The sequence below is a fragment of the Scatophagus argus genome, chromosome 9 (genome assembly GCF_020382885.2).
Source record: "Scatophagus argus isolate fScaArg1 chromosome 9, fScaArg1.pri, whole genome shotgun sequence".
Classification (NCBI taxonomy): Eukaryota; Metazoa; Chordata; class Actinopteri; family Scatophagidae; genus Scatophagus; species Scatophagus argus.
The window spans coordinates 919033-941826 of record NC_058501.1 but is presented as its reverse complement, the minus strand read 5'-3'; the positions used below and the strand labels follow the sequence as shown (position 1 = coordinate 941826).

Genomic DNA, 22794 nt, shown 5'->3' with positions numbered 1-22794 from the left:
GTACGGATGCAATGATATTACACCAACACTGTTGTGGCATCCTGGAATGGAGAGTTTTCCTCCGTTATCCTCACGGGTGTTTACATCCCACCGCAAGCCCCCGTCCGTGAAGCACTATCTCGGCTGGTTAAGCAGATCTCCACCGTGGAAAACTCCCAGCCAAACTCGGCATTTGTTGTGATGGGAGATTTCAACTCATGTAACCTCTACTCACTTCTACTCCTCCATAAAACCCTCATACCGCTCCATCCCCAGCTCCCTCCTTAGACACTCTGAACACTGCATCATACAGATGGTCCCCACACACAGGCAGCAACTGAGAAGGGCCAAAACATCCAGGACCACAGTAAAGAGGTGGACTCCAGATGCAACAGACATGCTTCAGGACTGCATGGAGTCTACTGACTGGGAGTCACTGAGGGGCCCTGAGCATGACAACAACAGTTTTGCGGACACTGTATGCTTCTATACGTCTGTGAACAGATGTGCCTCCCAACCAAAACCATCACTTAGGAGAGCCCCACGATGGCGTCTCCCCAGCAACACTGAAGCACTGTGCCACCCAGCTGTCACCAGTGTTTTCACACATCTTCAACCGGTCCATCTCTGAATGTCGTGTGCCATCCAGTTTTAAGACATCCACCGTTGTCCCGGTTCCAAAGAGGGACAGGATACATAGATAGAAAGATATAATAAAGATAAAGATAGATCCCAGGCTTGGAAATTACAGTGCAGCAGCAGCATTGCACACAATGATGAAAAAAAAGAATAAGCTATGGAAAATACGTTGAAAATAGCAACATACAAAGCAATATTAAAAAAAGTGTATATACAACAAATAAGCAGTTTAATGTTGTGCAAAATAAAGTAGAATGTAAGGTGCAGTGTCTCTGGTGGGCCAGTCGACATACTGGTGAAAGTTATTGAGAGTTTTGTCCAGTGAAGCATGATTAAAATGAATGCATCCGGATGTTCCGTCTGTAGTTTGGCCGTGGTGGAGCTGACAACTTCACAGGCCACCGCTGCATGAGCTGACAGGGGGATGTAAACAGCGATAACAATGGTGGACGTGAACTCTCTCCGTAAATAACACGGGCGCATTCCTACAGCTAGCAGTTCAATGTCCGGGGTACAGATTCTTTCCTTCATGTTTACATGTCCGGGATTACACCACCTCTCACTCATGTAAAGTGCAAACCCGCCACCCTTCTTCTTCCCACAGTCTCTGTCACCCCCTACCAAACAGTAACCTGGGAGCTCAACACTGTTGTCCGGGATGTGTGAGTGCAGCCATGTTTTGTTGAAGCAAAATATACGACACTCACGGTATTCCCTCTGGGTCTTCACTAGCGCTGCCAGTTCGTCCTTCTTATTCCCCAAAGACCTCACGTTTCCCATTATGATCACTGGGACCGCTGGCTTATGTCTTCTCCTCCTCTCCCTCCATTTGACTCCGGACCTGCAACCCTGGCGTCTCCTCCATAACTCCTGCGGGATCACAGGTCTGTCTCTGGGCAGAAGCATGGGCTTACACAGCGTAATCAGCTGTTCGTACGTGTAAACAATGCCCCCACTACTACTGGCAAAGTTCTCTGTTACAAAGAGTAGTAAAAGCTTTACCGATACTTAGCACCTATCGATTAGACATTATCAATCTGTCCCTGATAATAGGCTATGTACCCCAGTCCTTTAAAGTAGCTGTAGTCAAACCTCTCCTTAAAAAACACACACTTGACCCCGAGGTTTTAAGCAACTATAGACCAATATCTAACCTTCCAGTTCTTTCCAAGATCCTTAAAAGAACAGTCGCCAATCAGTTATATGACTTTCTTCAAAATAATAACTTATTTGAAAATTTTCAATCTGGCTTTAGAGCTCATTATAGCACAGAAACAGCATTGGTCAAAGTCACAAATGACCTCCTCCTGGCATCAGACAAAGGACTTATCTCTGTCCTTGTACTGTTAGACCTTAGTGCTGCATTTGACACCATTGACCACTCTATATTACTGCACAGATTGGAACACCTAATTGGCATCAAAGGAACTGCATTAAGCTGGTTTCAGTCTTATTTATCAGATCGATTTCAATTTGTTCATGTTAATGATACATCGCCCACACTCACATAGTTATGGAGTTCCCCAAGGTTCTGTCCTTGGACCAATATTATTCAGCCTGTATATGCTCCCCATTGGTGATATTATTAGGAAACACTCCATACATTTTCATTGTTATGCGGATGACACAAAATTGTACTTATCAATGAAACCAGATGAAACAAATCAGCTAGTAAAGCTTCAGGCATGTCTTAAAGACATAAAACCTGGATGACCTGCAATTTCCTACTTCTAAATTCAGACAAAACTGAAGTTATTGTTCCGGGCCCCGAAGACCTTAGAAACAAATTATGCAGTGATATTGCAATGCTAGATGACTTAGCCGTGGTCTCAAGCTCCACTGTAAGAAATTTAGGAGTTATCTTTGACCAGGACATGTCCTTTAACTTGCACATAGCAAATATTTCAAAGACTGCATTCTTTCACCTCCGTAATATCGCAAAGATTAGGCACATCTTGAGTCAGAAAGATGCAGAAAAATTAGTCCATGCATTCATTACCTCTAGACTGAATTATTGTAACTCCCTTCTATCAGGCTGCTCCAATAAATCTATAAAGACTCTCCAGACTCTCCCCAGCAATCCAGAATGCTGCAGCACGACTACTGACAAGAACCAGCATGAGAGATCATATTTCTCCTGTACTGGCTTCTTTACATTGGCTACCTGTAAAATTCAGGATAGATTTTAAAATTCTCCTCCTCACATATAAAGTCCTGAACGGTCAGGCACCATCCTATCTTAAAGAGTTAATAGTACCCTATTATCCCACCAGAGCTTTGCGTTCCCAAAATGCAGGGCTGCTTGTGGTTCCTAGAGTTCTCTCTCTCTCTCTCCCTCTCCCTCTCTCTCAACCCAACCGGTCAAGGCAGATGGCCACCCATCTTGAGCCGGGGTCTGCTCTGAGGATTCTGCCTTCTAAAAGGCAGTTTTTCCTCGCCACTGTCGCCAAGTGCTTGCTCAAGGAGGAATGTTGGGCTCTCTGTATTACAGTTTAATTAAAGAGTTTGGTCTAGACCTGCTCTAACTGGAAAGTGTCATGAGATGACTTTTGTTGTGAATTGGTGTTGAATTGAATTGAATTAACAGACGACCGCAAAGAAAAGTGACAAAACTAAATCCAGCCATTGGATCACAAGCTGCTACAGCTGCAGGTTCCCCGTTCCATCTGTGAGTGGATTATGGACTTTCTCACCAACAGGAAGCAAACAAGTGCGGGTCGGCAGCCACATCTCTGCCCCCCTCACCGCCAACACCGGAGCTCCACAAGCTTGTGGCCTCTCCCCTCATCTGTTTTCCCTGTACACCAATGACTGTATCTCCAGCCATCCCTCCATCAAACTGGTTAAGTTTACAGATGACACCATGGTCCTGGGCCTCATCAAGGAAAATGATGAGTCAGCGTACAGGAACACGGTGTTACAGCTGGCAGCATGGTGTACCCTCAACAACATGGAGCTCAACATCAACAAGATGGTGGAGCTGGTCATGGACTTCTGTAGACACTCACTCTCACACCCTACACTTCTTATCAGCCACCATTGAAAGTGTCCTTGCCTTCTCCATCACTGTGTGGTACCCTGCATCCCCACACCAAGAACAGACTGGAACGCATCGTGGGAATAGCCAGTCTCATGGGCCTCAAACAGGAGCCTGTGTGTGTTCTGCACGATGGCAGATCCAGGCAGAGGGCTAGAAGGATAGTGGGGGACCCAGCACCCACCTCAATTCCTGTTCACAACCCTCCCATCAAGCCGCAGGTTCAGGTCCATGAAGACCAAAACCACCAGACACTTGTAAAGTTTCTTTCCCCAAGTCATCTCTCTGCTGAACAAACCATCCCAGTACCCTACCCTTAACCATTCCCAAAAACTATGTAAATACCCTTTCTTGCCTGTATATATTTCTGGTCATCTCATTCTGCTCATCTCATTCTGTATATATCTCGCCTCATTTGTATATATTTTTCAAAGCACAACCTTTTTTAACTTTTTTTATTTATTGTTATGTGACGCTGTTACACCAGGTCAAATTCCTGTGTACATTGTACATTTGGCGAGTAAAGAGATTCTGATATTGCCTTTGTTACATATCCAGCAGTTATTGAGCAACATTAGCTTTAGAGTTGTATTTAGCTACATGATGAATATAAGTTCTTCATTCATTTTACCTGGGTTCTTTGTTTGGTCTCTACCAGCAACAGTTGGAAATAGCTGGCTCTTAAGCTGCTCCGTGCTCATTTATGATTAACAGCTGTTCTCAAACCATGTCTTCTGTTTGATCCTGGGCAGGTAGTGTAAAGTGGATTTTTTGAGATTTAAGTGCAGCTAAAAACAACACTATGATGTCTCTGTAGGTTTGCTACTACATGGGACCAGTTTTACATTGTCACGTTTTCACATTGTCATTTGGTACATTTTGTATTATTAAAATATTTTTGTAGGTGTTGTAGGTGCTTTAGCATTCCATACGCTGAGGTGAGTTGCTGAAGATAGTGCCACATCTCACAGTTTGAGATTTCATAAGGCTTTAACAAGGTACTCTTCTTTTATAAAGAGGAGTCCTGTATATCACATCATATGCACAAGGACAGAACAAAAATAGGTTAATACCTTTAATGTTTGTGCTTTGTCTTCTGCTGCCAATGGCTCACTTTATACAGTCTAGAGAGTGAGAGAGAACTAGGATGTTTCTGCCATTTTGCAAGGTGAAACCTACATTAGTATCCCAATGGATGTATAATGGGCAAAGGTGTACCATTACTGGTAGGCGATTGCCTTCCTTGATTCAAACCAGACTAGTCGTTGGGTGACTCTCAGTACTGATCGCTTGATCTGTAACAATGCATAAAGTGTCTGTATTTATAAGTGACAACGACTGTACATAGCCCAATAATGTCATTAATTGGTACTGGAAAACCTTTTATACTTTGCAAACATTATGCAATTTAACTGTTTGTCTTTTTCTTTTATCTGTTTCAGGCAGTGGAGGGAACTGGTCTGGCCTTCATAGTGTATAGTGAAGCCATTAAAAATATGCCATTGTCTCAGGTGTGGTCGGTGCTGTATTTCATCATGCTCTTGCTGCTGGGAATGGGCAGCATGCTGGGCAACGTCACTGCTATTATCACCCCACTACGAGACTTCAAGTTTCTGTCCCAAATAAGCAACGAGTTGTTTAACGGTAAGATCTGGGCTGATGTGTAAAATGTTGTCATCATCATCTTAGTGGCAATCAGTCTGTGCTGGTGGAGGGTCCTGTACAGGTCACGACAGCAACATGAGCCCAATTAAAGAGTACACGTCAAATACATTTTTTCTAGAAATGGTTTCTGTCATTTTAGGTATTATCACACTTATGACATATGTTCACGTGTTCATATTTCTGATAAATTTGGTTTTATTTGTCTTATTCTGATTTGCCTTTATTTCTTATGTTGAGCTATAATAAGAGTGAAACTTCCTGATTGACAGTTGAACACTGCTGGTGACTGGTAAGACTGGTGTATTGCCAGGAACTTGATCCCACAGTTCCACTGCCCAGTCACTACAGGCTTTGTTTCACTTTAGTTCAGTAGGAGAAAGTGGAGATGTGTTATCCATCCTTATGCATGTCAGTGCTTTAGAAAAAGTAAAGAGTAAAGAAAAACAGTGGAGTGGGACTTCGAAGGGGGACATTTTTGACTTTGAAGAGAGTGACACAAAAGAAAAACAGTTAATGAGTTACTTAGTACTTTTTACTTATTACTAATTAATTAATTATTAATAATTCATGTTTTCAAAGTTTTAAACCCCCTGTTTCAAACTGAACGACTTTTCACTAGAATAAACAGCTCTATTCTGATTCAGATTGTTGAATAATGTATTCAGAACTTTAATTTCTACATGTAAGTTAAAGGGAACAGCACTTCACATGTTCACAACATGTTTTCAATTCCCTGTTCCCATTTTGGGAGCTACTCATTCATAGGAAGCGATCTATTGCACAATACAGAAATCCACAAAGACGTTTTTGGTTTTCTTGGGGTTTACAGGTAACTGTGGATTTTGAGGATTTTTTTCTTGCACTTGTTTCAAATTTATGAGATGCTCCTGTTGCAAGAACAGGCAAATTTATCTGATTTCCCTCACCCATTCAGAAATAATTTCTCCCACATTACTGTGACCACTCAGAGGATGAAAGTGAAAGATGGAGAACTTCACTGGGACTTCACGAGAGGATTTGATCATTGTTTCAAGGAAGGCTGAGCATGGTTTAGAATGGATTTTACAGTCTCAGAGGAAGAAATTTGTTCCTGTAGAGTGCATGCCTCCATATTCCCAGTGACAAAAAAAGTACATCAAACAACAAAAAATCAATCAAAAATATCAATGTTTTTGCACTCGCTTTTGTTATTAGGACTTTTTCTTCATCCTTTGTCTCCCATAACAAAAATCCTGTTACATCACTTATTGTCCATTTCCTGTATAGTACATATTACTATCTTGTGAATGTTAAAACTAACTGAAAGTTAAAGGTATCAGCAAGTGTGTGTTGTGTGCTTCCAGGTTTAGTGTGTTTGTTCTGTCTGCTGCTTGGCCTGGGCTTCACCACCACATCAGGGAATTACTGGTTTACAATGTTCAATGACTATGGAGCCACATTCTCCCTGCTTTTCATTGTTCTCATTGAGATCATTGCAGTCAGTTACATCTATGGAATTAAAAGGTTTGTATATTTGTGTGTGGTAATACTCACATTTGTATGCAGACTGTTCAGCCTTTGTTTAGAGTCATCCACATGTTAAATAACCAGCAATGCTCTTGTTCACTACACCAGATAATAGTCTATTGCGCTTTTATTCCTTCTTAAGGTTTGAAAAAGACATAGAGGACATGCTCGGTCATTGTCCCAACTGGTACTGGAAGATCATGTGGGCAGGAATCAGTCCCCTTCTCCTTGTTGTTCTCTTCATATTCTACATTGTCAACTACATCCAGGGAGGAACACCCACCTACCAAGCATGGAACAAAGAGCTGGTGAGCTTTGGCTTTTTTCTTGTAAATGTGTGGCGCTGGACCTGATCTAGTGAGAGCAAATTCTGCCTCCAGATGTCCAAACCACCATCGCTCAGCTTTGTCTCCTTCATTATCATATCATATCTAGAGTTGCCAACTCTCACATTTCTGATGCAAGTCTCCTGCTTTCACCCTCTGGCTCTCACAACATCCAAACAAATGGTGTTCCACTTAAGAACATGCTGAAAAGCCACTCTTTTATTATTATTTCTGAATTATTAATTAATTAAAATTAATAATTGATAACTGATAATTATAACCTACACCATTCTTGGTGATCAATTTAAAAAGGCATTTTTAACTCACAAATTTAGTGTGGGGTAAGAAATTAATTTTGAAAGTAAGTAAAACAAATGCAAGACCGACAGGTAACTGAATATAAGCATACAGAAAATCCATACATCATCATTTTATGCAAACATTAATTAACAATCTGCTAATATATGACAGTACAACAATGCAACACAAAACACTAACTACACAAATGAGTTGAATGTAGAAACAGAATTTGAAAAGAAAAATTAGAAAAGTTAGCCTGTAGTTATGCTGTTGGTGATATTAAATGTCCAAGTACCAGTGTACAGCTGTGTTCAGACTGCAGAGTGGAGGAAAGCTTAGATTCAAGGTTTAAGTGCACAAAGCATCAGCGATTCCATGTGGCATATCTCCATGTCCCTCACTCTCTTTTTGCAGGCAGCTTTATATACCACTGAAGAGGGATGTGCCGTTTCCTTTTGTTCTAATCTTTGCTGTGTTAGAACATAGTGAGGAGTTCAGCAGGCTTCTTTTGTTCTGCTCACCAACTTCAGCATCCTCTGTGTGGCTTAGCATGCATAGAAGGGTCATTCTGCACTGAGCTTAATATGCCCACTGAATGAAGAGTTGGGGTTTGAGAGCAGGAGCATGGTCAGCATGGTTAAAGAAAATAGAAAGAATTGAAAGAGAGAGCTAAAAGAGTGGTTCAGCTGGAGCCACGGGAGAATGATGCTTGGAATTCTTATTGTTTTCTATGAGAAGGAGGGCATACTGTGATGTCATCAACACAATGCTTCAACCCCTCTTTTGTGTCTTCCTTTGTGAAACTTTTTTTTTAATTCTTTCTAAATTATTAATAATGCAAGTTACAACTGTAAGGCTTCCATGTTCAAAAGTGTGGCACTTTGCTGTTGAATGATATCAAACACCTCATATTACAATATGTAAAATATACACATCCATCCATCTATTTCTATACAGCTTAGCTAACTGTGGGTGGGGTACACCCTGGACTGGTCAACAGTCAATTGCAAGGCTGACATACAAAGACAGACAACCACATACGCACACACTCACACCTCAGGGCAATGTAGAGTAGCCAGTTAACCTAATGTGCATGTTTTTGGTATTGTGGGAGGAAGCCGGAGTACCTGGAGAAAACCCACGCAGGCACAGGGAGAACATGCAAACTCCACATAGAACGGCCCAGAGCGGGATTCGAACTGATTCGAGGCAACAGTGCTCACCACTGCACAACACTCCACAACAACATTGTGCATAGTCTTCAAACATAGATTCACATATAAACAAAAAACAAGGCAGAAAAAAACAAACAAACGAGCAAAAACCAGATTCACTCCGAGGTATAAGAGCTTAGACAAAAATACATGTGCAGTATTTACCTTTACAGGAAAAGGCATGTGATGTGTAGAGGCGGTGCATGCACAAAAAATGCAAGTAAATAAAACTTAAACAGACCATGGACCTCATTGTATTAAAGTCATGACAAGTCATTGTTTAGTAAAAGTGGATCTTGGAGCCTTAATGAGTATGTGAGCAATATATTTCAAAGGTATCTCTCTGCCTTCCTGTCCATAACCTTAGGTATTTCTCTCAATAATGCCACTGTAGGACTTTGTGGAATATCCTGCTTGAAAACCACTTTGAGCCACAGTGTAAACATATGTAAATGGGTTGCTACTCAGAAATGAGTTATAAGGTGCAGGTTAATTGTGCCAAACAATATAAGATAAGGTGCATAGTGGAATAAATGTCCAATAAATAAATGTGATTTTTTACACCTGATGTGATTCAGGCACAGACTGTCACTGGGATTGTGACCCCTGAACACCCAGAGATGTGTTGTAGAATCTAATGGCCAGGGGAACAAACGAGTTCCTGAGTCTGTTTGTGGAGCAGGACAGAGACAGCAGCCTGGTGCTGAACACACTCCTCTGACTGATCAGAGTCCTGTGCAGAGGGTGGGAGGCCAATATGGACAGGATCTTATCCAGCCACTGACACTACAGAGTCCAGCTCTGTGCCCACCACAGATCCTGCCTTCCGCACCAGTCTGCCCAGCCGTGTTGCATCCCTCTTCTTGAGGCTGCCTCCCCAGCACACCACAGCATAGAAGAGGACACTGGCCACCACAGTCTGGTAGAACATCAGCAGCAGTTTTTTGCAGATGTTGAAGCACCCCAGCCTCCTCAGGAAATACAGACGACTCTGTGTTTTCCTGTGGATGGTGTCTGTGTACCCAGGTACTTGTACGTCCTGACCACCTCCACCTCCTTGCCCTCGATGGAGACCGGTGTGGGGTGGGGTCTGTTCCTCATGAAGTCAACCACCAACTCCTTGGTTTTGGATGTGTTGAGCTGCAGCTTGTTAGCCCTGCACCATTCAGCGAAGTCCCCCACCAGGCTCCTGTACTCCCCCTCCTGTTCATCCTCAATGCATCCCATTATCACAGTATTGTCTGAGTACTTCTGCATGTGGCAGAGCTCTGACTGGTACTGGAAATCAAATGTATAGAGTGTGAACGGGACCAGGGAGAGCACTCTGTCCTGAGCTGCTCCAGTGCTGCTCAGCAGGGTGTTAGATGTGCAGTCATCCAGCAAAACGAGTATGGAGACAAGCCCGCGGTCTGATACCATGAGAAGGTCATTTGTGACTTTAACCAGTGCTGTTTCTGTGCTGTGATGGGCTCTGAAACCAGACTGAAACATTTCAAAGAGACTGTTCCTGTGTAGGTGATCAGTTAACTGACTTGCAACCACTCTTTCAAGTATTTTAGATAAAAATGGGAGGTTGGATATCGGCCTATAGTTTGCTAAGATGTCTGGGTCAAGTGAAGGTTTTTTAAGTAAAGGTCTAATAACAGCGGTTTTAAACGCCTGTGGTACATAACCTGTTGTTAAAGATAAGTTGATCTGATCTAAGAAGGAAACGCCAATCAAGGGAAAGACGTCCTTGAGGAGCTTAGTTGGGATGGGGTCTAAGAGACATGTAGTTGGGTTAGATTTGTTAATGCTGGAGGTCAGCTCGGGGAGGTCTATGGGCAGGAAGCTGTCCAGAGAAGGAGTAGGACTAAAAGAGGTTTCTATATTGGCTATTCTGGAGAGATCTTTATTGATTTTTTCTCTAATGTTATTGATTTTATTGGTGAAGAAACTCATGAAGTCTTCACTACTAAGAGCTGCAGGAATACAAGGTTCAACAGAGCTGTGACTCTTTGTCAGCCTGGCTACAGTGTTAAAGAGAAAACGTGGGTTGTTCTTGTTTTGCTCTATTAATGTTGAATAATAGACAGTTCTGGCTTCACGAAGGGCCTTTTTATATGTCAATAGACTATCTTTCCAGGCCCTCTGGGATTCAACTGATTTGGAGGAGTACCACTTCCTCTCCAGATACTGCGGCCAGTACTAGTTTGTTTAATCTGGGAGAATCACCGCCCCTTTCAAACATTCATCATGACCATCATGGGGGAGGAAAGAGATTCAGGATAGGAACCTTGTTCATTTGGTCACAGAAAGATGAAATGGACAAAATTAGGACTTTTTCTGGACAGAAAATCAGATACTGTTGTACCCAAATCATTACAGACACCTACCTCCATCACAACTTTCCAGATCAATCTGTTGCTGTCAGAGAGGAGGATACTGGCCAGTTGATGGTAGCCAGACTCTGTGCTTATGTCAGTGGTGCTTAGTGCTGAAACACGGCCAAAGTTGATGGATATTGTTTTAGAAATTTAAGAAATTATTTTCTGGGTGTGTATGAGTATAGATGTATATAACTGGAACTGCAACTTCCATCCATTCATTCTATACCCGCTTTATCCATGTAGGGTCATGGGGGTTGAAGCCTATCCCACCCTGGACTGGTTGCCAGGGAATCACAGGGCGAACACAACTGTATATATATTCTATTTTATCTTTTGTCCTTGTATTTATTTGTCCTTGTACAACCCAGTGTTAGCTAAATGTGGCTACTTTGGACAATCTAAAATCCAAAACATGCTGTGGGTTGTGTGACACATTTTTTGTTTAGTATATCATTTCATATGTGTTCATATATGTTGAGGCGTTGTTGTCCTAGATTGGCAGCTAGCCAAGATGATTGCATAATAAGGGACATGACAGGAACAAATCATAGTTATTGCTTAACTTGATACTTTGCTGTGGCATACTTGAAAAGCACATTAATTAAGAAAGAAAAAAAAATCTAGAATGCTATAATATATAGAAAGAATAGAAAGAACATCAAGATACAGGCCTTAGCATTCTCATACACCTTGATCAGAGAAGGTTTTACTACAGGAAGACATCACCTATTAATGCCTAAGAACCAGAACTCTTCAATCTAATGCAGCTTCTCAATCAGCAAAATCCAACTCACTGATCTGATCTGATCTGATCTGATCTGATCTGTCATTTATTAATTTGTTAAGGGCACTCTGATTTCACAGAATTTCACTACTTCAGGGATCAGGCAAGGATGTTCTTTCTCTCCTTCCCTTTTTGCTGTATTCACCAGACAAATGAAACAAAAAAGGGATTTAAATCAGACAGATGCACACGCTGTTCACAAAACACTGCTGACACATGCATGCCATTTGGTACTGCACACCAATTAGGCAATTTTGGCTCCAAGTCACAGATCAGTTACCTAGCATATTGGACTGCCACATCCATTTATCCCCAAAGGACTGCATCTGAGACAACCTATCAAGATACCAAATATTGTATTCTGACCACATAGCACTGCTTTTACTACTACTCTTTACTCTCTACTTCCGCTTCAGTCATCATCAATAAATGAACCTGCATAATAGCTCAATCACCACACACAAACTGCAATTAACTATTATTTATTTTCACACAAGTGTCCTTTAGTGTATTTTATTCTGTTATTCTATTTTTATACTGTATTCATGTATTTCGTGCCATTGTGTGTTTTACTGTATTCAAGTATACCGGACTGCTATGACAACCTAATTTCCCCTCAGGGATGAATAAAGTCATCTATCTATCTATCTATCTATTGCACACACTCTCAGCCAGTGAATTAAATGCAACTTCACTTTTTCCCTTTTATTTTGTTCATTCTAATCAAAACTCTGCCCCTCCAAATGATGGTTTGGTGGTTTGTTTATTGTTGTTATTGTAATTATCACAATTATTGAGGGGATGACAGTTATTGTTACTACTTATTTTTATTTATTTACTTATTTATTATTATATATCTTTTTTTTTTTTTTTTTTTTTTTTACATTCTTCATGCCGATTAATTAATCTAAGTTTCTATCTTGTATATAATTTTGTTTTACTTTAGCTTGCATTGGTTGGTGATAATGATGATTATTATTGTCAAAAAAATTAAATTATTATACAGATTAGTTCTGTGTAAAACACATGTATAGAAACAGGTGTTAACTGTGTCTGTTGTTTCTTCAGGGTAAATCAGTGGTGATGGAGTATCCTGTCTTTGGTCAACTCTTCATTGGCCTGCTATTGGCGTCGTCAGTCAGCTGTGTTCCCCTCACAGCTCTCTATGTCTTCTGCAAGAGGAAACATGGAAACCATCATAAAATGCAGGACAATGTCTGCTTAGAGACCAAACATTGACAGATATTAATCTCCCACTATCTTCTTCCTTCTAAGACACCTCCATATCTCTGTCCACCAGGTGAACACAGCATGTCATTTATCATCTCTTGGATGGACAGTGGCACATGATCAGTGGTCATTTGTGTTTGTGCTTCACTTTCACCAAATTTCACATTATTGAAATCATTTTTGAGTTGTTCTCAACTCCCCTCTCTGGGGACATAAAATCAAGATGAAAATCATACGAAACTAATTTAGGTATTTTTCACAAACTATATTGCGTGACTTCTCTCAATGTTAAAGTCAGATTGTTTAGTCAATACTTTGGACACAGAAAGAAATTAAAATTCTCCACATTCCACAGAGGAGAACAGAGGAGAGAGATGGAAACAAGGATGTAACCTGCTATGTTTTTTTTTTTAGAACCCCGACCTCACGTCCTGCATGCTGTTGTTGGCTAGGGGCTAGCCGTCCACTGACCAAAGGTTGACACTAATATCCAGAACACAGCAATATATTGAGAAAATACAGGCAGAGGACATAGTCTCTGAAGATATAGACACTGCCACACACTTCCAGTGGGTGATATGTGATGACTGATAGGGATAATTTTTATATGAATCTAGACCTTTTTTTGTCCAGGTTGTTATAATTGGAATTCTGAAGACTATTTCAATCAATTCAATTCAATTCAGTTTATTTATATAGCGCCAATTCACAACAAAAGTCATCTCATGACACTTTTCAATTTGAGCAGGCCTAGACCAAACTCTTTAATTAAATTGTAATACAAAGAGCCCAACATTCCCCCTTGAACAAGCACTTGGCGACAGTGGCGAGGAAAAACTGCCTTTTAGAAGGCAGAAACCTCGGAGCAGACCCCGGCTCAAGATGGGCGGCCATCTGCCTTGACCGGTTGGGTTGAGAGAGGGAGAGACTATGTATTGTATGTATTTGTTTTTTAGCTGTTATGTTGTTTAAATTAGTTATAATAGCACTACATACAAGAACAACATGGGCAGATGTTGATAGTAGACACTGGGTTTGTCAGAGGGCCACAAAACTATGAGGAGAACTGCACACACAGTTAGTGACATAAAATAATGAATTATATGTTGATCTGATGAGGGGAGAGGAAGAGGAGGAGAGGAGGTGGGGCAGTAGAGATGGTGGTGGTATTGAGGAGGTGGGAGAACTGCTTGGTGGATCATGTTTGTGTCCCCCGGCAGCATAGGCCTATAGCAGCGTAGCTATGATAGAGATTTAAAGATTAACAGTTAGTCAGACCTATTCTACCTGTGGCTGTATATTAAGAAGTGACTGTAACTATGCCTACCAGCCCTACACACTATATGCTTTACTAAACAGAAAGGTTTTAAGTCTATTCTTAAAAGTGGAGGTGGTGACTGCCTGTCGAACCCAGATTGGCAACTGGTTCCACAGTAGGGGTGCCTGATAGCTAAAGGCTCGTCCTCCCGTTCTACTTTTATGAATTCTGTGGGGCTCATAAAGGACCATCTTACCTTATTCATTTCTTTTTGTAATGGAGTGAACTAATTCATGGTCAAGTAAAGTTTAGTTTTAGCAATAGAGATCCAGCACTGCTAACACAACAAGTAACATTTGATCTTTGCTTATTTCAGGAATTTTCTCACAGTGTCAGTATTTTAAAATACACTATATGAACAAAAATATTTTGACACCGCCAAAAGGCACATATTTTTTTCCAGTTCATCTGAAAGGTGTTCAACTGGAATTGAGGTCAGGGCTCTGTACAGGCCATTTCTTCCACGCCAAACCCATCCAGCCATGTCTTTATGAACCTTGTTTTTTGCACTGCGGCACAGTCATGCTGGTATAGATAAAGTCCTTCCCTAAACTGTTGCCACAATTTGAAGTATAACATTGTCCAAAATTCTTGGTATGCTGAAGCATTAAGATATCACTTCACTGGAAATAAGGGGCATAGCCCAACCCCTCAAAAGTAGCCCCATCTCAATACTTTTGTCTATATAGTGTATCTGATATAGTATCACTTCCAGGAAAAGCAAGTTACATTAAAACTAAAGGCAGTTTTAACCAAAGGCAGATATTTTTTTCACTTATTCTAAGAAATTGAAATATTTGACTCAATAGGCTGTTTAAGGTTCTTTCAACAGTATAATCATCTCATAATAGCTAGCGTTTTCTGGTAATGTGTGCTCAACGTAAGAAGACTGTACTGACTGATTTTTCCTGTTAAACTTTTTTTTATAAAAAACTTTTATATTTGTTTTAAAGGGACTGTCATCTGCAATCATTCTCTATAACAGATGTTATATGGTATATAAAAGATGCCCATAAGGTCTCTTATATGAACCAGTGACAGATCTGCTTTGTCAAATTTAATACTGAAATGTTTTTGCTTTGGACATCCTCAAATATGTAAAATGTGTAAATATTACTAGTATAATATGTGTGTGATGATTTGATGATCTAATGATGACTTTGGGTTTTTGTGCCGTTGGCTAAATAAGATGTATGTAACTAAAATAGATAATGAACCTACGTTAAAAACTAGTTTGCTGTCAGTTAAAACTGAAATTGTAATTAACATATAACGTCTTATGAATACTGATCTAACCATTTTGTAGTCTTATCCTTTTTATTTTACTAGTGAATCATAGTTATGAATTTTATACTATAAAAATGTGATTTTAATAATGGACATGTAGTCTCTCTCTTTCTGTGTGTGCAAACTGAAGAGATGATAGTTTTTAAACAGCTCCTACATTACATAAACATATCTGTGTGTTCAGTGAAACTTTGCTCTGTTCTAGCAGGAACAATGGTTTTGATACGACTTGAAGTTTTTGAACTGAGACAGTATTTTCAACGATGACTGCCCAAAATACTATCACCTTTACTTCTTTCCACCAACATCAGTTTTGATGGAGGAATTTGAGGAATGATCATATTGTAAAAGTAACTTCTAGCCTTGCTCATCAAAAAGAATTCCACAGCTATCTGAGATTTGCCACCACGACTTCACCACCAATAACTGTTAGAACCCCCTCTCCCAGCTCATTTGAAAGAGGAGCGAGAGAGCACCAGCTGTAGGCTGCACGCTGAGCGCTGCTGTGGGTCAGGACACAAGGAGACTGATTGGCCATGACTCAATGTAGCATGGATGGGATAGCAAGTCAGAGGTAACCAGCCATGAGCACATACTTTTGATCAAAGAATCACTAGAAGTATTTCACCTGTGATACTATGGGCAACTATGCCGAGCAAGCAGCTTTACTATAGGAGGCTCTCTCAGTTTGTGTGTCTGTGGAGGAGCATATGTACATAGCTCGCTATTCATCATTATCATAAATATCTTGTTAAGCTCTGAATATAGCACAATGTTTGAAATCTGGGACCCAGGTCCATACAGAGGTCCAATCTGCACCGGTAATACACCTGATTGCTATTAACAAGTTAATGTTAATTTAAAAGTTGCCAGAACAAAACTTGGTGTCTTACCTAATGTAACATTAGTGCAGAGACAGTTGGTAAATCCTGGTGTTCATATTGCTGGCTTGCTGATTGAAACGGTATGACTAATCCACTCATCACTGCACTTACAGTCCATTTACTGTCATGGTGCCAAATAACAAACTGCGATTCATTCAGATTTGCAGTTTTTCTGTCTCTTGCATAGCAAAGATAACTAATTGTTTGCTCTTTTGTACCATAACAATAACTTCCCTATGATGGTTTGGGGTTTTAGTTTTGTTATTTCCTGTTTCATTTTGAAGGTCTCCCTCCTGTCATGGTTTGCTTTACACTTCCTGTTTTTGTCTCCTCATGTCTTTGTAAGTGTCTGCTTAGTTCCACCTGTCCCTGATAATACTCCTCTTTAGTCCATGTGTTTTCCCTCTTTCAGTGTCGGTTCATCTGCATTTTCTGCATCTGCTCTTTGGGCACTCCTTGTGGCGTTCCGGCCTGGTTTCCCTTATGCTTCACCTGTTTGTTCTTTAGTTTGTGTGTTTGTCTTTGGTTTTTGGATGCCTCTTCTCTTTTTGTTGTAGTTGATGATTTCAGCTGTGTTATTAAAGCCTCCCCAAGATGAGTCAGACCTCTGCTCTCTGACTCAACCCAGAAATGAGACTCAGTTATGCATCATGGAAAAAAGCTGCACCTGTTAAAAACCAAAACAGGACTGCCTGTTTTGGTTTTTAACAGATGCAGCTTTTTTTTCCAAATGGGCTATTTTTAAACAAAAAATGTGATGATTTTTGACGTGTTAACGAATGAGTTGAGTATGATATGCTAACCACTGAATTGATTGAAAATGCTTTGGCCAGAGATGCGGTTTTAATCTGTTATTGTTTTTTTTCAGCTTTATTGTAAAACATTTATTACTTAATAGAGAAACGACACCTTTTTGACCATTCAGCCAGACCAGCTGGACCGCCTTGAAAGAAGAAGAAAGAGATCCAGGATGGGAGCTATGCTGGCATATCTTGGACTTGGCAATGCTTCTGGCTAATGTCCAGTCACTGAAAAATAAAATGGAAGCAAGTTCAGTTCAGTTCACTTCAGTTCATTGTATTTGTATAGTGTGAAGTCTTCACAAAAGTTATCTCATGATACTTTCAAAACAGAGCAGGTCCAGACCAAACTGGATACCCGGAGCCCGTGCTGCTGCGTGGCGGATGTAGGCTGTGCTGCTGCATGGTGTGGCACTTCAGAACGTACAGTACCTTATTTATCACCAAAAGGTGGACATTTGTGCAGATTGCAAACTGCAATACTCACAGCTAAGAGACAACATCCAGTGGCTGAAGCAAGATATCCGAGGCAAAGACAAGCTGATCAAGGAGTTCATCTTGGTAGCTACCACTCAGGCCAAACATTTTGTGGACCTCCAGCGTTGCTGTTTCGATGGTCCTATCGCCCTCCTCCTTGATGCCCCAGGTGGTTTCAGCCTCTGGCACCATCCTCCCCTGACTGCCATCGATGAATGTCGGTGCTGCACCAGTATGCCTCTGGAGGACCTTCAGGCCGAGTTGAGCCATCTCTCCCACAAACAGGAGCTGGGTAAAGAAGCCCGTTTCCCCCACAGCCGTCGCACCTGACCCAGGCCACGCTACTCCACTGCTGTTGGCGGACACCGGTATGGAATCCGGATGTAATAAATGCTTCATAAACGCCATCACTCCCTCTTTCCCTGGTACCACAGTTCCTGTCATTCTAGACAAAATTCAGCACTTGCTCCCCTCACTCCCAGCCTCCGTAGAAAGAAGAGTGCTTCATGTTGGCACAAATGACACATCCCGGTGGCATTCCGATAGGACAAACAATGACTTTGATTGACTTTTTAATGTTTTAAAAAACAGTAGTAAATCAGTCAGAGACAAAAAAATTGTCCAGTCATGTTTCATCCGATTGCTTACCATCTACAGACTCAAACCACTCCTCCCACAGTCTGATCTCGAAAAGGTGAACCATACCTTCATTTTCTCCAGGTTGGACTACTGCAACTCTCTTCTGCCTGGCATCTCCCACAAGCCTTTCATGCCTACAACAAGTTCAAAACACAGCAGCTAGGCTTCTCACTGGTTTTGACAGATGGCATCACATCATCTTTATCCTAGCCTCCCTTCACTGGCTGCCAATCCGTTTTAGAATTGAATTTAAAATTTACTGATCACTTTTAAAGCACGTCTGGATCTGGTCTATATAACAGAGTTGTTGAACCCCTATGAGCCAGCCCGAAGTCTGAGATCCTCGAGTGTTGAGGTTAAAGACTAAAGGTGACCGGGCTTTTGCTGTCAGAGCCCTGTTGGCTTTGAAACATTGAGTTCTTTTAAATCGCTTCTCAAAACCCACCTTTATAGACTGGCTTTTATGTGATGTTGTCTTTTTATTATCTTTTTACTGTCCCGTTTAGCTTATTGGTTTTAAATTGTATAATTCCTATATTTATGTTAATCATTTTTCTATTTCATTTGCTGTTCTTTTACCTTTTGTCTTAAATCTTCAACCTTTATCACCAATTGTCTATTTATATTTTGTCTATTGCCTTCTATTCGTATACGATTTGTTGGTTTTGTTTTTAAATGATTGGTAAGCACTTTGGAAAGCTGGTTTTTGAAAGGTGCTGTACAAATAAAGTTATTATTATTAGTATTACTATTGTTGTTGTTGTTGTTGTATAGTCTGTAATATAGAGAGACCCAACTTTCCACATGAGCAAGCACTTGGCTCAGCTCTATGGGATCATAATGTTCTAGTCGATACTAGATACTATGAGTTCTTTAAAATACAATGGTGTCTGACTGTTAAGGGGTTTGCAGTTGAAGATTTTTCTGGATTTTACAAGGAGCCTGTGTAAAGAAGACAATAATGGAAAAATATGATCTCTTATACAAGTTCCTGTAAATACATGTGCAGCAGCATTTTGGATTAGCTGGAGAGTCTAGAGAGACTTGTTGGGGCAAAACCAAAGAGGGAGTTACCATAATCCAGCCTGGAAGTAACAAATGCATGGACTAATTTTTCAGCTTCTCTCTGACACAGGACATGTCTGTTTTTTTTTTTTGTTTTTTGTTTTTTGCAATATTACGCAAGTCAAAGGCAGCTCTTGAAATTTGGTTAATGTGTGAGTTAAGGAACATATCTATCAAAATAACTCCCAGGTTCCTTACTGTGGTGATGGAGGCTAAGCTAATACCATCCAGAGTTGCTATATCATTAGATAATTAGTTTCTGAGATGTTTAGGGCCAATAATTTTTTTTAGTTTAGTAGCAGAAAATTGCAGATCATCCAGATTATTATTATTATTTTTTTTTGTCTTTAACACATGCCTGAAGCTTCGTTCACTGATTTGTTTCAACTGATTTTACTGATAGGTATAATTCTGTCTCATCTGGTTATTTCAAGTTGTTATTATTGCTATTTTAGGGTGGCACGGTGGTGCAGTGGTTAGCACTGTCGCCTCATAGCAAGAGGGTTCCAGGTCCGAATCCCGGTCTGGGCCCTTCTATGTGGAGTTTGCATGTTCTCCCTGTGCCTGCGTGGGTTTTCTCCAGGTACTCCGGCTTCCTCCCACAATCCCAAAAACATGCACATTAGGTTAATTGGCTACTCTAAATTGCCCCTATGTGTGAGTGTGAGAGTGTGTGGTTGTCTGTCTTTGTGTGTCAGCCTCTGTGATTAACTGGTGATCAGTCCAGGGAACAAACATGAAAAATAGAATAGAAATTAATATATTGTTTTAAGAAATCCAGACTCATGTCTACATTCTTATCTTGCCAAGTGATCCATGTACAAAGAATGGGGCCCAGGTTAGTAAATGGAAAAAAGAATCAGTGAATTATGTGCCAGTTCATCATTAGATAGATCTGTGCTCCTCAGCTACCCAGTTGTCCTGGATCCACATTCTTCACACATTGCAATCTGTATACTATGTTATAATGAGGGTTTAGTCTATTTACATGGCATCCACACACCCTAAAACAGTGTGTGGACATTTTCTCATTTTTATTCCATGTTTCATTCTCAATGTTTTCTTTATTCATGTTCACATTTTATAATGTCATTATTCTATCATAGTGGCAATCGCTTACCATAAGGTTATTATGGATTACTCCGTTCACATGGTTCATTCACATGGCATTTAGTGATGTTTCATTCATGAACGATTCATTCAATACGAACTAATCTTTTATATGACTCGGGAGTAACGAGTGCTCTCAGTGAGCGATTCGTTCATTTTCATGCAGTTACTTCTCTCGCTACATGACAGGCAGCTGCATAAGCTCTGTCAGCAGGACAGGAAACAGAAATGATTAGATCATGTCTCATTCAACTGTGAGTCCGTCCTCAGGTCCTTGTTCTTTTGTCACGTGACCGCCAGGCAGCTCAGGCTGTGTGGCAAGTAGCAAGCACTACAGTTCGCTGTAGCTCAGCTACAGGGCTGTGGACTGAGAAACGAACAAGGAAATGAGTGATGTCTGATATCTATTTGTGACGTAACACCCAACATACATTATTTATTCATCGAATCATAATTTATTAGTGGTCTTCTGTTCTTGTAGATGTGTATAGTGTTATTGTGTATATAATGTAAAGTGTGTTTGTAAATAAATACTTTCGAAAATTATATCAACATGTTGTGTGGTCTTTGGTTCTTTTGACTTTTTAAATCTGAATCATATCATTTCAACTCCTGAACTTTAATAGTTCCTGTACTTCATCCACTCTGCATTTTTTTGCTCATGTTCAAAACTTTCTGCACATATTTGTGTTCTCTGACATGTCAGGAGAAAAAGCAATCATTTAATGAGAATTTTTTTTTTGTTGTTAAGTCTACCTGCCCTAAACAAATCTGTGCATTACCCTGCTCTGTTGCTGCAGTATCTCCTTCAGTCTGTCTGACAGACACATAAACGTTTAGCATCGGATGAGAAAGGGAAGTGAGAACGCACCACAAATCCTCACTAAATGTTAACTTCAGAGCCTCTGATCAAGTGTAGCTCACACAGACCAAGTTTAAAGACCACTTTGTCACACACTGTCAGCATTCACACAGCGCAAGAGGGGGTTCACTTGGTTACAGTCACGGCATTTGTGCGAATCTTATTCTCGTTGCGAGTTGACGTTATTATTGATACGAGCAGGTCAGAAAAATGAGTGGAAGGAAAAGGAGTGACATTTGGAACCACTTTAGTGAAGTTTCAGCCACTAGATCCAAATGCAATATTTGCAAAAGAGTTTTATCAACCCGAGGAGGAAGCACTTCAAATTTGAGAAGACACCTTAAAACAGGACATCCAACTGTGCAGTTAGCACAAGTGAGTGGAGGTGGAGAGTGACGGTGGAGTCACTGCAGCAGCTGTAAATATCTCCACCAGCAGTACTTCATCTGGACCTCAAAACACTGCTACTGCAACGCTGGCTACAGACAGCTTCTGCAACATCCAGTACACCAGCACCACTCACCACCAGCACCACCCAAGCAGCAGTTAGGCCATGGAGGCCACAACAAATACTGATGGGCACTTATGTTACAAGGCCAATTGATCCAGTCAGGCAGAACAAACTGGATGAAGCACTGGTTAAAATGATTGCTTCTGACTATCAACCATTCTCCATAGTCAAGGACAAAGGCTTCAAAGAATTTTCAAAGACCCTGAACCCTTCATACACTCTGCCTAGCAGGAAAACACTATCTCAGGCTGCCTACTCAGGCTGTCTACTGCCTAAGATGTATGGAAAGCTCAGAGCTGAGTTATTTGAAAAAACCAAGAGTGCTACTGCTGTATGCCTCACAACAGACTGCTGGAACACTTCCACAGAAGCTCAGTTGCCTCAGACAAGCCACACAGCAACAGATGGGCCAGGAGCAACTGTGTTTGAAGCAGAGCTTCACACAGCTGTCGCCCAAACCACCTTCTGAACCCTCTTGCAGGTGGTGGGCCTACGAGAGAGCGGGCCCACGTCGCTTATTCGGGCTGTACCCGGCCGGGTCCCATGGGCGGTGACCCGGCCACCAGACGCTCGCCTGTGAGCCCCAACCCCAGGCCTGGCTCCAGGGTGAGGCCCCGGTAACGCCAATCCGGGCGACGTACACATCCTTGTTGTTTTGTCTTTCATCAGGGGCTTCTGAACTGCTCTTTGTCTGACCTGTCACCTAGAACCTGTTTGCCTTGGGAGACCCTACCACCCCCCCACCACGTTAAGGTGGCGGTTCAAGGAGGGGTTAACAAACAAGCATGAGAT

General features: G+C 41.1%; 1 protein-coding gene across 1 annotated transcript in view; it reads left to right on the top strand.

The window, feature by feature from the left end:
* Positions 1 to 13676, top strand: part of LOC124064666 (sodium- and chloride-dependent transporter XTRP3-like) — a 42799-nt gene extending 29123 nt beyond the window's left edge. The window contains exons 8-11 of the mRNA XM_046399312.1: positions 5098 to 5299; positions 6664 to 6823; positions 6969 to 7134; positions 12888 to 13676. Of these exons, the coding sequence (XP_046255268.1) occupies positions 5098 to 5299; positions 6664 to 6823; positions 6969 to 7134; positions 12888 to 13058 (699 nt within the window). The 3' untranslated portion in view covers positions 13059 to 13676. The remainder of the gene's footprint in view (positions 1 to 5097; positions 5300 to 6663; positions 6824 to 6968; positions 7135 to 12887) is intronic.
* Positions 13677 to 22794: the final 9118 nt, after the last annotated feature.